This window comes from Mirounga leonina, unplaced genomic scaffold (genome assembly GCF_011800145.1).
Source record: "Mirounga leonina isolate KUSES-001 unplaced genomic scaffold, KU_Mleo_1.0 Mir_125, whole genome shotgun sequence".
Taxonomy (NCBI): Eukaryota; Metazoa; Chordata; class Mammalia; order Carnivora; family Phocidae; genus Mirounga; species Mirounga leonina.
Window position 1 is genome coordinate 76,006,951 of NW_023270305.1, and position 14,680 is coordinate 76,021,630.

The 14,680-nt window shown below is 48.4% G+C and overlaps 1 protein-coding gene across 2 annotated transcripts in view; it reads right to left on the reverse strand.

The window, feature by feature from the left end:
• The window catches only part of TGFBRAP1 (transforming growth factor beta receptor associated protein 1), a 65,991-nt gene that overhangs the window by 13,949 nt on the left and 37,362 nt on the right, over positions 1-14,680 (reverse strand). For both annotated transcript variants that reach the window (XR_004678630.1, XM_035001870.1), the window contains exons 5-6: positions 4,772-4,854; positions 1,367-1,708 (exon numbers count right to left, since the gene is read on the reverse strand). Coding sequence is in view for 1 of the 2 variants with exons in the window: in XM_035001870.1 (XP_034857761.1) it covers positions 1,367-1,708; positions 4,772-4,854 (425 nt within the window). In the remaining variant the exon portion in view is untranslated. The remainder of the gene's footprint in view (positions 1-1,366; positions 1,709-4,771; positions 4,855-14,680) is intronic.

Below are 14,680 nucleotides of genomic sequence, written 5' to 3' on the forward strand. Positions count from 1 at the left end.
AGAAAATCCTATTTGGAATTGCTTTACAATTTCCTCAAATATTAATATAATTTCGTATCTCTTCAGATGATCACCGCTAACCCATCACAGAGTGTTAGAAGAATATTAGGAAGGTGTGTTACCTGAGCTATTACTGAAAGATGGGGTCAGGAGTCTGAACATGGACAGCAACACAGGCCCACAGTGCCCAACCAGCGCAGAGAACACAAGGTCGGGGACGGTCCGGGGAGGGCACCCAGGGTCCTAGGCCCCAAGTTTCAATTCAGGTTCCCTTACTTAGGGACTGTACGGTCTTGAGCAAGTGGAATGTCTGCCAGGTCCTTCATCTCCTCACTTGTGCATGGAAAGGGTGAGGGATAACCCTGACACAGCCCGGGCGGTGTCCTGCTCACTGTCCTCCCCCCCCAGCTGGTGAATGGAGCAAGCTGACCCGGAGGGATGTGGGATTTCTTCCCTCCGAGAGCGAACTCTTAAGGTATCAAACTATTCACTGGGGCCCTCCTCTTTTCCTTAGCCTTTCAGGAAGTTACACTGACTCTCTGGACCCTACCATTCCACGTCCCTATCATGAGGCATTAGTGTATTTTCTGGTCCTAAACAAAGTAACTCCCTTCCATAGCATAGCTGGGAAACTGAGGGAAAGTGCTGGGAAGAGCCCATACCCACGTGGAGACCCATCGCAAGCCCCTGTTCAATTGGAACAGGATCTGGCTCTGTAACCCCATGGTTCCCGTGGGACTTCGTCAGTCCTTTAATCCATTTTACATAACAAAAATCACAGATGAATCTTACTGCTTAAAGGAGTCTGGGGATCATCCAACACGTTTAAAGAACTCCCGCCTGCCCCCTGCCACGTACCTGCTCAGAACGAAGGAGCACTGGCTCTTACCCAGTCACTGTGGTTAACTGCCCTTGTGCGTAAGGCAAGGGGGCGGCTGTCTACCAACTTGTGCTCATAACGAAGGCAGAGTTTAAAGCCATACACTTTTATCAACGAGATCAAGAAGTCTCCCTTTTAATCTATTTATCCAGATGTCTATCTATGGAGGTCACAGTGTTTGGTCATCAGTGACTACAGTATGCTATGAACTTTACCAAAATACAGGTGGTGTCATCCACGGGTGAATCCTACATGGAACGGTATGGAGAGGAGTGCTAAGAATCACTTCATTTACTAACTGGGCCTATGACAGATTGTGAGAGCGCACGCCTTCTGAGACCCCTCCAGTCATCTGCAGACCATGCCGAGGGGGGTCTAAACTGAGAGGGTGCTGGGCTGTCACGTGAGGAGTCTCCTGGGGCCTCATGCAAGCGGCTGCAGCACCTTCACAGGGCCCCTGGCCGCACGTGGGAAGGGAACACTCACTTGTTGTGCTTCTCCAGCCAGGCAGCGCTGTCTGTCAGAAGACAGGAGTTCTCGGTGACCAGGAGGTCCAGCAGACTGTCGTGGTCGGCCTCCGCGTACAGCTTGAGCAAGGCCGTGTCGATGTCCTCTTTGTAGCCATTGGCGACCTCTGTGCTGCGGACTTCGTTCAGGTAGCTCATGAGGAAGCGCTTACACTTGGCCATCTTGTCTTGGTCCCCCTGGGTCAGCTGGTTCAGGTCCGCGTACTCGTGGAGAGGAGGATGGGATCGTGTGAATGAGGAGGAGGTGGGCAACAGGAAGGGGTAGAGAGAGATCAGCTCCCGGACGTCAAGCTGGCCGCTTCTGCAATTACAGTGTCAGACTAAATGAAGCAAAAAGAGAGAAAGAGTACACATAGGCACACAAAACAACCTCGGGGGGCGGGCCCGTCCGCACCCGTTCACGGGGAGCTGGATGTGTGGGTGAGCGCGGCAGAGCCACCGTCCTAGCCGGTGGCCCGTCCTAGCCGGCAGAGCACGGCCAACTGTGCACCCGCACAGAAAGACACACACCCCACCGGTGCTGACACACAGTATAGAGACACCCGACGTGGTCCCCCCACCGGCGGAGCAGCAGACTCCCTGGAAACCAAGGCCAGGAAAGGAACACGGAGGGAACACAGCACTGTCTGGTCAAAGGTGAAGTGCCGTCCTTCCGAAGCCAACGCTTCTCCTGGCATCAAACTATGAAGAGGTTTCCTCACCGACCCACAAAGGGACTTTGCCAGGACGTGACTTACAATTTCCTCATCAAAGATCCTACGACGGGAGCCACGGGAGCATTCGTGAGGCTGGTTCTGTGGAGACTCTCAATGGCCTCTCGGAGCATAAGGTTAGACCACAACTCCAACGGTGTCCTAACCTCGCCAGGCTAGGGAGCCCATCTGGTGACATCCACCTCTGCTTCCCTGTTGGCCACGTTCCCCCCGCCCCGTGCTGCCCTCCGGCCTGCTCGTCCTGTCCACCATGATGACAGAGCCAGCATCATGGAGTTGCAGACCGCAGTGCTGGCCCCACAGCAGCCCCACCTGTGGGCTCCTCTTACGGAAACAGACACAGGGCCCCCAGACATGAATGGGAACCCCAGGTCCAGCCTGGGGTCTACACTTCCTGCAACGTTCACTGCATCCATCTTCCTTCAAGCTCTGACAGTCTCCCCTCCTCCCCAGCTTCCGGCCTCTGGGTCTCCTTCCTTCCACTCCTGCCCTCTCCCCACCATCCATGGTGCTGGGCCTCTCTAAGATAAACCCCAGACCTCTGAGCACAGTGGCCACTCCCGAGGCCCTACAGCTTCGGCTTCCACCGTCCCTCCGACACTCTGATGCTTCAGCCCCAACCCCCCCTCCAGTTTACACACAGCATGCCTCAGCCTTTGCTGCCCTGTTCCTTCCGCCTAAAGCAACAGCCCTCCAGGGCAGCAGTTTTGCTCCCTGGGGGACACTGAGCAATGTCTGGGGATACTTTCAGTCACCACTGGAGGGTGCTACTGGCCCTGACTGGGTAGAGGCCAGGGCTCCTACAAGGCACAAGAGAGCACCCCTAAACAAATTATCCAGCCCAAAAGGTCCGGCCTGTATGGTTCTCAATTTGGGAAGCTTCTCATCATTGAAGATGCAGCTAAACCCCGATCGAAGCCCGTGCCCTGCGCCTGCCCCCAGAGCGTGCCACCCCCACTGTGGAGCGGCCCCTGCGCGCCCACCCACCGGGCACACGGCCATCATCCACATGGCGTGGGCACGCCATGAATGCACGCGGCGGTCTCACCCTGGCGCTCCGGCTCTGATGCTTGGGCCAAGCCCGCTTCCTGGGAGGCGTGCTGACCTGACTGGACATGAGGACGGGCTTACGTCCACGTCCAGGGGAGCAGACACAGAGCGGAGGGGCCCACGGCGTGAGGCACACAGAGGTTCTCTCTCGGGTGCCGACCACGACGTGTTGGCATTGTGGCTTCTAGTACTGAACTGAGAAGGAATCCGAAGACAAGTCCCACATCAACAAGGGAAAAAAAATCCCACTTTATTAGCAACGTCTGCCGTGGGCACAGGAAGGGAAAGTGGAAGCTCGCTTGCTTCGGCCTGCCTGCTTCAAGGGCCGACTCTCTCAGTCACATTTTTGACAAAAACAGAACAGCCATCAATTTATGCTATGAAGGGGCTGAAGTATGAAAGACAGGAGGAACCTTGTACTAATGACTGACAGGCCCTGCACTTACTCTGTCACAGAATCTGTGAACTCTCCTAGGAATAGATTATGACCGTTTGCACCCTGTCCCCAATTTTTTTTTTAAAGATTTATTTATTTATTTGAGAGCGAGAATGAGAGAGAGCACGAGAGGGAAGAGGGCAGAGGGAGAAGCAGACTCCCTGCCGAGCAGGGAGCCCGATGGGGGACTCGATCCCGGGACTCCAGGATCATGACCTGAGCCGAAGGCAGTCGCTTAACCGACTGAGCCACCCAGGCGCCCCACCCTGTCCCAAATTAACCCATGAGAAGATGGACCCAAATGAGGAGGTTTTTGACACTGCAGGGACAGAACAGGTAGGACGGAAAAGAGCTACGTCCACAGGGACAGAGAATCTACGTTAGTCCCCCAGGAACAGATGAGAAGAGCACACAGAACTGATGTAAGTGTAAGTTACACAGGGCATCGCTATTCACTAAGTGACCCCTTCTTGACTCAGAAGCCTGCTCCTTCGGCCAGCCGTGTGACAGAGCAGGAGGCCGGAGCAGGGGTGAGCCCTACGGCCTAGAGACCAGGCGGCAGACGGCGTGTACAGAGCTGTGCTCTGCTCCGGCCGCTACTTGGATGTGAAGGATCTGTGCGGATGCTTTATATACCCTTTATCCTTGAGATAGCTCCAAAATGTGCAGGATCTCGTCTAGTTCGATGGTGTGAAAACTCAGGTCCTAAGTTGTCCTTATGAACGTTTCCTTGTGAAGTCTTTGGAAAGAGCACAGTTTCCACCAGTCTTCCCAGGGGCACCTGTTCTAGTCCTAAACTTCTAATTGCCTGCAAAAATCTCTGAAGAGAAGGAAAAGTGAGCAAGAATAGCATTTCCCTAGGAATCCTCCGCGTTATCGAGTTCCCTCTAGGATTTCCTCCTCCTCTCTTAATGGGATCGTTATGGGCGCCTCCTCCTCCTCAGCCTCCACCCTCTTTGAGACACAGGGCAGGTAAACTGAGGCTAAGGGGTGGGAGCGAGGAATGAGCACCGGCGGTGGGTGCTATTGTCAACAAGTCTTCCCACTTCTCCCTGAAGCACAATCTAAGCATGGCAACATTTCCCTTCACGGCCTCACGGTCGAGATGAAGGCTTTGACCACAGGGGGACACCTGGGAAGGCTCGCTACCAACACCTCAAATTACCTGAAGAGCTCTTTAGCTTCCAGGAACTGAAGTTGTGCAAACTGTATAAACCCGGCCTGCTGCAGAATCCTTCTGTACATTACCTGCAAGGAAAGACAGGTTTAGTTCATCTCTGAGAGACTCCGTAAAACCAACACAATGGGGAGAAACCTTCTGATCAGAACCCAAGTCAAATGTTCGTGATTACACAGAAATTGGAAGTTACAAGCTAAAGAAAAAAACATGGCATATATGAAATTATTTTCAATACAAATATATTTATGTGTGTCTGTGTGTCAATCCACTCCTCATTCCTGAAATAAAGTTGTTCTCTACTTGACTATTCTTCCCTCACCTTCTCCACAGATCTTCCCCATAAATCTCATTTCCTTCCCCAATGTGTTCTTTTATCTTCTGTCCTCCTCCTTAACTTGCAGGGCTGCGGTGATGGCTTCCACTTCTGGTGGTTCAGATGGAGAGCAACAGCTCCAGTGTCTCTGGAGGCCCAGAAGCTGCTCACCCTGCTTCCACTCCTCCGGAATTGACACATCACTTCTGAGTATCCCTCAGAACACAGGACCAATGCCATTTAATCAATCAATAGCTAAAGCCACATGCTTTCCTAGCCCAAGCTGGGGAAATGCAGTGCATTCCTTCTCCTGGAGCTGCATGGCCCACAGCCACACTCCACTCACAATTCCTGCCGTCAAGGTGCCGGGTGATCTTTGCTTCATGCAGACTTCCCTGACCACAGAAATTTTTCCTCGTGACACCCAGCAAGAGCAAAGCGCACTATAGAAAGCTCTCCTGTGGTGTCTTAATTCCACCTTCCCTGTCGCTGTCCAACTTCGTCAGTGCTGGAGTCCAAGCCTCCTTTGCTTGCAGTAGCCCTTGTACATGCCTCTTCACTCTGTTCATTCTGGTGCCATCCCACAGTCAGGCCGTCACCCCCTCACGATCAAAGGCTCCAATCACATTTCAGACCCTGTGAGTTCAATTCCTCCACCTTCCAACCACTGTGCTCTCGTGTGAGCCATGAATTCCTTGGCGGCACAGTGCATATGTTATTCCTCTTTGTAACCCCACACCCCGGCATAACACCTGCCATTCAGGAAGGGCTCCTGGATCTGAAGAGCTATCTCCTCAGTATTCGTGAACCCAGAGGGACAGTCTGCTCAGAGATGTTAAGATCTTAGCCCAAAGTTAGTGAAGTCTTAAGTGGTTGAGCTGGGATTTAAAAAGCAGACCTTTCGGATTCTAAATTCTTTCCACTCGCTGAGTCGCCCAGGTACACAGCAGGCTGTTACCCATTGAAGAAGTGAGGAAAGTGGAGACAGTCGGCACCTAGAGGCTATCAATCCTGTTCCCTCACATCAGCTTTTAAAGGGCCTTTCGCTGTAGTTTTGAAGAGTTCTCAAAAGTACAGCATTTCCTCCCTATCCCCATAGAAATTCCTTGAAAGAAGTCAGAAAAGGCAGGTTGCTTTTTCATCTCTTTACCACCTGCCTTTACCTTTCTTCCCTGATAGCAGCTATTTGTGGCTTAAAAACTGGCCCCAACAAGAAGCAGACACAGGAGTGGATCAAGGTTCTGTTGTACAGGAATGCCAGCTCCATTTCTGGAAGCAGACATGATGAAGACCATCCACTTAGCAAAAAAGATCAAAAGGACCCATCAGCTGCAGTAGAAGAATTCTTGCTCACGCCCTGGCCTGCTGATGCGAAATCAGCCGAATCACAATTTACTCCTCATGGTTGCAGGATTCAAACGCCTTCTACTCTTTCCCTTCCTAAAAGGAAATAAAAACCACTTTTGCGAACACTCCCAATCTCCAAGAATATGGGGTTATTTTCTGTATTCTAGTCCGCAAACACTACAGGCAGACTTAGAAGAAGCATGCAAAGAGATCCCGTCATCCTGAATATAAGCACCTAGATGCGAAACCACGAATGATACACAACACACCACTGACTGAGACCTACAAACACCCAATCAGAAACTTCGGCAAGCACAGCCAATTCCTGGTGCTCTGAAAGTGACCACCTCCTTCCCAGACTGTCCGCTCTGACCGACAGCTCCCCTGGCACTCCACTTAGGTGATGCGGAACTGCAGACCTGGAGCCAGGTTGGCCAGCAGAAGGACAAGAAGGATGGCCATGAGAGGAGAGAGAACAAGCACATCTGTTTATCTCCCCAGCATCAGAGCTAACGCAATGGAGTCCTCAGCTGTCTTTTCAACTTAACCGATTTGTCCCCTGGCGTGAGGCAGCTATCAGAAGTCCCAGGCCAGGTATGTGCATTAGCAAAACTGAGCTCTAAGTAGTGCCACTCAGCATGGACTCTGTGCAGAGGCGGAGGGCCCCCACAAGCCAGCTGTAAGAGGTCACGTGTACTCTGAGAGCAAGGTGAAAGCGAAGTCAAACCCTCTGTTACTACTATTCTGTTTCTCAATTGAGATTTCTAAACTGTCATGCTTTGGGTAACTAGAAATTTTGTGAAGCAGAAGATTCTATTCTATCTGATTTAGAAAGAGGCTTTTTTAAGGGCAGAAAAGTCCACTTCTAGGGTCAGGCCTGGATCCCCCTCCCACCTCAAGGGTTCAGCACTTCGGCTTTGTCAGTGGGCTCATCTCCAGGAGAGCAGGGCCGATGGGCACACCCCCCTTCCTACCAAGAATGATGTAAGATCTGTTGCAGACAAACCACCAGGTGCAGTCATTACAAACCAGATACAAACCATTATAAATCCAGAGGACAGCCGACTCTTGACATAAGACTACGAATAAGATTCAGGTTATAATGCCCTGTAAGCCCAAGAAGAGTTGGGATATATGGTATATACATATCATTTCTGTAAAATGAGTACAACCAAACTTTAAACAAAAATTGATAACGAGGGGCGCCTGGGTGGCTCAGTTGTTAAGTGTCTGCCTTCGGCTCAGGTCATGATCCCAGAGTCCTGGGATCGAGTCCCCACATCGGGCTCCCTGCTCGGCAGGAAGCCTGCTTCTCGCTCTCCCACTCTCCCTGCTTGTGTTCCTGCTCTCGCTCTCTCTCTCTCTCTGTCAAATAAATAAATAAAATCTTTAAAAAAAAAAAATTGATAACGAATGTTAGACTTTTAACTGTATTTATACCTCTTCCTGTAATACATACTTAAGTGGTGGGTTTTAGGTGTCTTAAAAACTTATTTAAGACTCTTCTCACTTAGTTATTGCCTAAATAAAAACACCTTTCTGAAAATACACTGGGTGAAACAGTTGTCCCACCTAAGCGGCCATGACATTCTCCATCCTGATTAAGTTTGTAAACAGATGTGTATGTGTATATACATGTGTGTGTGTTAATTGTAAATGTTGATATATACAATATATACATAAAAAGTATTTGCATGCCATATACACACACACACACGTATATACACACATCTACATATATAATACAAATCCATAATGTATAAAATAATGTATTTTATATATACCCCTTCTTGGGAATTCACAGAAAGATAGTAATAAAAATATAATACATGATATGTGGCCTCTCAGGGATCACAATAGGTATTAGTGTATTAAAAGCTCTGAGAAATCCTCCAGTTAAGAAACCCAGTTAATGCAACCGTATAAAACAGAACCTTTCCACTGTGTGCCCATCCCCATCCCAGAGCCAGGGTCTGGTGACATGCAAACTAGAAGCCCTGCTCAGGAATCAGCCATGTGATGGACATGCATGCAAAGCAGGAAAAGTGGTCAGTCCCACAGGTGGGGATGGTGGGGGCCAGCGGGCGCGGGGGCCAGAGAAGAGGCCTGAGGAACTCAGCATGCATAAGGAAACCTACCCAAAGCACAGGTCCAAACTCTTGCAAAGGATACACTAAGAAATAGGAACACATAGCTGTTTAGGAAGAAAAATGACATTCTAAGGGCAAGAGACCCCTTGCTCTTCGATTTTTTTTCTTTACACACATGCATGTATTTTTTCCTCCTGTATTTTTTAAGGTTTATAATGGAAGTGATGCATTCATATAGCTCAAATTTCAAAACATTCAAAGGGATTTAATGAAGAGTCTCCCTCCCGTGGCAGTTCCCAGCCAGTGGTACTCCAGAGGTAATCGATGCTATGAATTTCTTGGCAGCTGCAGAAATACATGATGTATTTATAAGCCAACTCTTTCCCTAATTTTGGTAGCACTACACCCACTGTCTGCACTATCTACATTTTTAATTCGTCTTTCACAGATCCTTCTGCCTCGACACACAAAGTCCTTGGTTCTCGTTCCTGTCTCCACGGTGTCCCAACAGCCCTCTAGACCACAGCGCATTCAACCACTCCTCCACCGGCAGCATCTGGGTCGTTGTTTTTCTCTTTAAACAAACAATTTGATCGTGAAGAGTCTTCTCCATTGGTTATTTTGCATTTTTGTGCTTAGACGTGTAGAATACCCCTCTAGGAGCAGAACTGTACCGTGTAACTTGGAGAGAGATTCTCAGTTTGCCCTCCTGCAGGCAATTTACATCCTTAGAAGTGATATCTGAGAGTGTCCATTTCCCCACACCCTCAGAGAGTATCCTCAAACCCTCTGATCTTTAACAATCTGAATGGAAAATAACTTAGTGAACTTGTAATTTGCACATCTCTGTATGAATGAGACAAAATATCTTTTCAAACATTTTAAGACAGGTGATTTCACCTTCTATTAAATATCTGTTCATATTCATTTTTCTATTGGGCCATTCATTTTTTTTTCTTATTTATTTGAAGGAGGTCCTGACATTTTAGAGAAATCAGCCTACCTTCTGTGCTTTAAACTGCAAGTACTTTTTGCTACTTATGTTTTTAATTTACTTATAGTGGGTTTTGCCACGTAGAATGTGTTTGTGTGTAAATTTATTAAAATTTTAAAAATTACTTTAAAATGTTTCAAAACCAAGGTATCTGGGAAGAGAGTCACAATGCAGTCTTTTTAATCTTGCAGCCTCCTCATAAAAACAGAACAATTAGTTCATAGCAGTTCACAACAGCCAAAGGGTAGAAGCAATCTAAGTGTCCATCAGTGGATGAATGGATAAAGAAAATGGGGTACATCCATACAATGGAATATACTATTCAGCCTTAGAGAGGAAGGACATTCTGACATACAGGTACTATAGTATGGATGAGCCTTGATGACATTATGCTAAGTAAAGTAAGCCGCGGAACAAAAGGACAAATCCTGCATGAGTCCACTTACATGAGGTTCCTGGAATAGTCAAAATCAGACACAGAAAGTGGGGAGGGGGATGGGGAGGGGGATGGGGAGTTAGTGCTTAATGAGGACAGAGTTTCAGTTTTGCGAGATGAGAAGAAGTTCTGGAAATGCATGGTGGTGATGGTTGACCAACAAAGTGAATGCACTCAATGCCACTGAACTGTAGACTTAAAATGGTTAGGATGGTAAGTTTTATGTTAATGTGTATTTTACCACAGGTCAAACAGACAAACCAATTGGGGTAACAAAACCAAAAACTCGCTGCCAACATATTTATAACAGCATGAAGTGACTCGGCATGCCCACAAACCAAAAGTGCAAGCCACTGGGGACACACCACCACCAACTACAGGAACCAGGTGGTGTTAGAAACTGGGGGGGGGGGGGGGGAGAAGTGGACAGAGGAAAAGGGGGATATGAGGCCACAAAAACCAGAGTTCCCAAACCACTATCAGGAACCACTGGAAAGCCTGGCAGGCCATTTACAGATGGCAGGGGAAGGGGTCTTTGCCTGCTCCAATTGGCCAGTAAGTGGTAACAATGAGAAACTGAGCTTGAAAGACAAGGAAAAACTCCTTTGGGCATTCAAGGTAAAAGGCCAAGACACTAGAAGGGCAAGGAATTCAGACTGCCCTCCAATATTTATTGACCCTTGATGGCATAACATAATCGTGGAACTTATTTAAGTTTCTTATTGAAAGATAATGTAAGTCAAAGACTTTAGAGCCAGCCACACTGGCCTTCAAGTATAAAGGCTGCAGAGGAACTGTTATCGACGTGCGGGGACAGTGTTCCCATACGCCCATGCTGGGACATCTGCTGGAGGAACGATCGCTGCCGAAAACCAGAGGACTGGAGAGTCAGCAGCATAAAATGTTCCCCTGAGCATTCAGTACACATCTGCCCTGAACAAAGATGGATAAATATAAGGGAGACAGGAGATGGCTGTGTGTGCAAACAGTAGAGACAATGTGACCATCAAAAACCAGGGGGCCATGGGCAAGTGACACAGAAGTATAATACGCTCGCGGACATGCTGGGGATAAAGGGATGTGACTTTCACATGGACGCTGGGAAAAAGGAGGGGAAGGTGCTAAGAGCTCACCAGCTAATTTCAAATGCTGCTCAAAGGGGGGAACCAACAGACAACAGGAGCTCTCCCCCAGCAAGAAAAAGAGAAAGCCAAAGGACTTTTATAAAGTTAATACCATCAGGGTAACCATTAGAACAAAAATCACAAGTTTCACGCCAAAAGAAGACCCAGGGGGCAGGGGGAAGACAGGTGAAGGGAGGAAAGACTCCTTTGAATGAACTTTGTAAATATTTTACATAATCATAAAACAAAATTAAATTCCAAAGAGTGATCCCTAGAAAACAAAAGTCAAACAAAGGACCTAACTACATAAATGAAAGAAGTGGTGGCAGGTTTGCAGAGAGGACGTTCTCCAGTGGCTCGGGCACACAGTCACCTGAATGCACGGCCCGCCTGGGACTTCCTGGGAGGACAGAGAGAATGGCAAGAGGCAGCACTCACGGGACAACTGGGAAATGTGAACACTGATGGGACTCTGTTCTTCGAAGGACCCTGGGATGACTTTGGGGAGTTCCACAGACCGCACTGTGGTTACATTGAAAAGGGGACATCTTGCCTTTTAAAGATACATACTCAAATAGTTTTGGGTGAAATAGAAAAAACACCCCACAAGTATCGGAGTTCAAGCTTAAATATGAATACTACCTACAGTACATGACATAAATCAGGAGAACTTTCTGACACAAGCCTTTGTTAATGCAAGAGATCTCCTTACTGCCGCTTTCTTTGTAACATCTTACACCTTAATACAATGGAAGCCCACCTTTCTTTTTTTTTTAAGATTTTATTTATTTATTTATTTGACAGAGAGACACAGCGAGAGAGGGAACACAAGCAGGGGGAGTGGGAGAGGGAGAAGCAGGCTTCCCGCTGAGCAGGGAGCCCGATGCGGGGCTTGATCCCAGGACCTGGAATCATGACCTGAGTCAAAGGCAGACGCTTAACGACTGAGCCACCCAGGCGCCCAGAAGCCCACCTTTCTTAAAGATCTAAACTCTCTGGCCCTTTGGAATCTCTAGAAGCACTAGTCTTTTAATCCCGGTCCCAGAATTAACTTCATGATAAACCCCTCCCTAGTTCAGAAGTCAGTGACACAAAACCAATACTTGCTTTAAATTAAAAAAGGGGGTTGGGGGACAGTGACAAGCCTGTCCTCTGGACTGTGGTCCCCTTTCCTCTCCTTTTCTGGCTTCTCTAAGCCTAGGGTCCAGCATTTGGTTGCAAGCACCGGAAAGTTAAAATAAGTAATGTACCTCATTATCACAAGCATCACATCTCATCCTTAAAAACACATACACATTCAGGAAAAGTTCTCTCTAAACCTTTTCTGTCAATATTATTTTTCCCTTACCACTCTGTTTTTAACACAAACCTTCTGCTCTGCAGTCCACTGTGTACCAGCTGTTTGAAGATCAGTGAGTTTCGGCCCAGGCGGGACCAGGGTGCCAAGGGACAGAAAGAGGGCAGAGTCTACCTAGGAACTCGGGAGAGCAAAGCCTGAGGGAGGTGCAAACTGATGTGTTGAGCGTTGACACACAAACTGCAGAAACGCAGGGGAGGGATCGGTTCTGCCTGGGGGGCACGGGGAGGACTCCGAGGAGAGGGAGGGGTAGGCAAAGTACGGAAACCATACGGCCGAGTCTGGAAGCACACCCAGTAACGGGAACCAGCCTAAATCACAAGTCGGGCATAGGGGGAGGGCGGAGAGGCGCGTGAAAGCACAGGGCACCTTCCGCTAACGGGGAGGCAAGTCATGCGGGGGGACGCGCCGCTTCCGAGGGCGGGCACCGATGCAACCGGCCAGGCGTGCGTGCGCGAAACCAGCGCCGCTGTCCTGCCTTCCCGTCTTCGGACAGCGGTGCTGGCTATTTCTCACTCATTTTGAGGATGAAACAAGTTTTGAAATGCCTCGCAGAGCGCTTGCACGCTGCAGGGCTCGGGCTCGGGCGTCGTGGGCTCCTTTGCCCTCCAGCCTTTGAGGCGGAACGTGGGTCATGGAAGTGGGCGGGGCCAGACCACGAAGCGAGGCGCCGCCGAAGGACCCTGAGCAAAGGAGCCCGTCGACATTCCCACAGTGGCATGGAGGCTGGACTACACACACACACACAAGGAGGTTGTTAAAATAACAACTCAGGCAGAACAGAAGGTCTGCACAGCAATAGCAATGGCCACTGGGAATGAAGGCTGAATTCAAGATCATTCTGAGGGTGTATTTCCAGGTCTGGATATAGGAGTTTGAAGCAACTGGGAGAAGGCAGGGAGCATGCGAGAAAGGAAAAGACTCCGGTTGAGATATCAAGATGACACTCAGATGACGTCTGAGCAAGATGAGGACTAATATGGTCCAATATTTACTGCATATCCCTACTCGATACTCAGCCAAAGGATGGGAGGGAGCTAAGATCAAACAAGGAACATTGGACGTTTCTGTAAGAAAATGTTACACACTTAAAGCATAGGCACGTGTGTGTGTGCAAGGAGGGGGCACCCCAACGTGTGGCGCACCTAGACATCCAACACATCCACAGGAGGCAGCTTATGGGGTGGAGAGCAAGCAGGGCAAGGACAGGCCTCAGACCCAATGGAAGGCACGGCCACCCCACCTGGATTTGACCTACAGGCTGCAGAGAAAGTGTGCTCAGCATAGCACAGCTCCTGCCTGAACAGCTCTTCTTTTTGCCTCTGCTGCCCCCTGCTGAACACGAATAGATCAGTCTCACTTTAAAAAATCAGGAACAAAGAGGAACACTTTATCAATCTTTAAACACAGAAGGGACACCCTCTTCACTTGTTGTGAGCATAGCATAACATATAGAGAAGTTGAATCCCTATGCTGTACACCTGAAATTAATGTAACATTGTGTGTCAACTATACTCAAAAAAAAATTACAAAAAAAGATGCCTACTTTCATATCCATAACCATAAATTACATGTCCGGTCTTCTTTCACTTGGCAGCATAAAGCAACTGAGGCCAGAAGGCATTATTTCATTCCACAACAATCACTGAGTCGTGTGGAAATCTGACTAATTGGTAACCATCAAGGGATCATAATTAAGTCACAGAACTTTTCATGATCAGTTTCGATATTCAGTGAAGCATACACACACCCATAGGATGTTTCATTACTTTCAAATACATAGAGTAACACGAACTAACCTAACAACCAATCAAGCAGCAATTTTTAGGGAACCTGATTTCACTGGACATAAGAATAACTTGTGATTGTGGGCGCCTGGGTGGCTCAGTTGGTTAAGCGACTGCCTTCGGCTCAGGTCATGATCCTGGAGTCCCGGGATCGAGTCCCGCATCGGGCTCCCTGCTCGGCGGGGAGTCTGCTTCTCCCTCTCCCACTCCCCGTTTGTGTTCCCTCTCTCGCTGTGTCTTTCTCTGTGAAATAAATAAATAAAATCTTTAAAAAAAAAAAAAAAGAATAACTTGTGATTGTTGGATCAGTTTTATTTATCACCCCAACTATATTAAAGTGGGTGTCTCAAGTGCATTAAAAGTTTTCTCCTCCAGAAATAATTAGATGGATTCCTGCAGTGTTAGGCCATTTACCAGTATGGCTAACAAGCTTTTCCTATAGATAC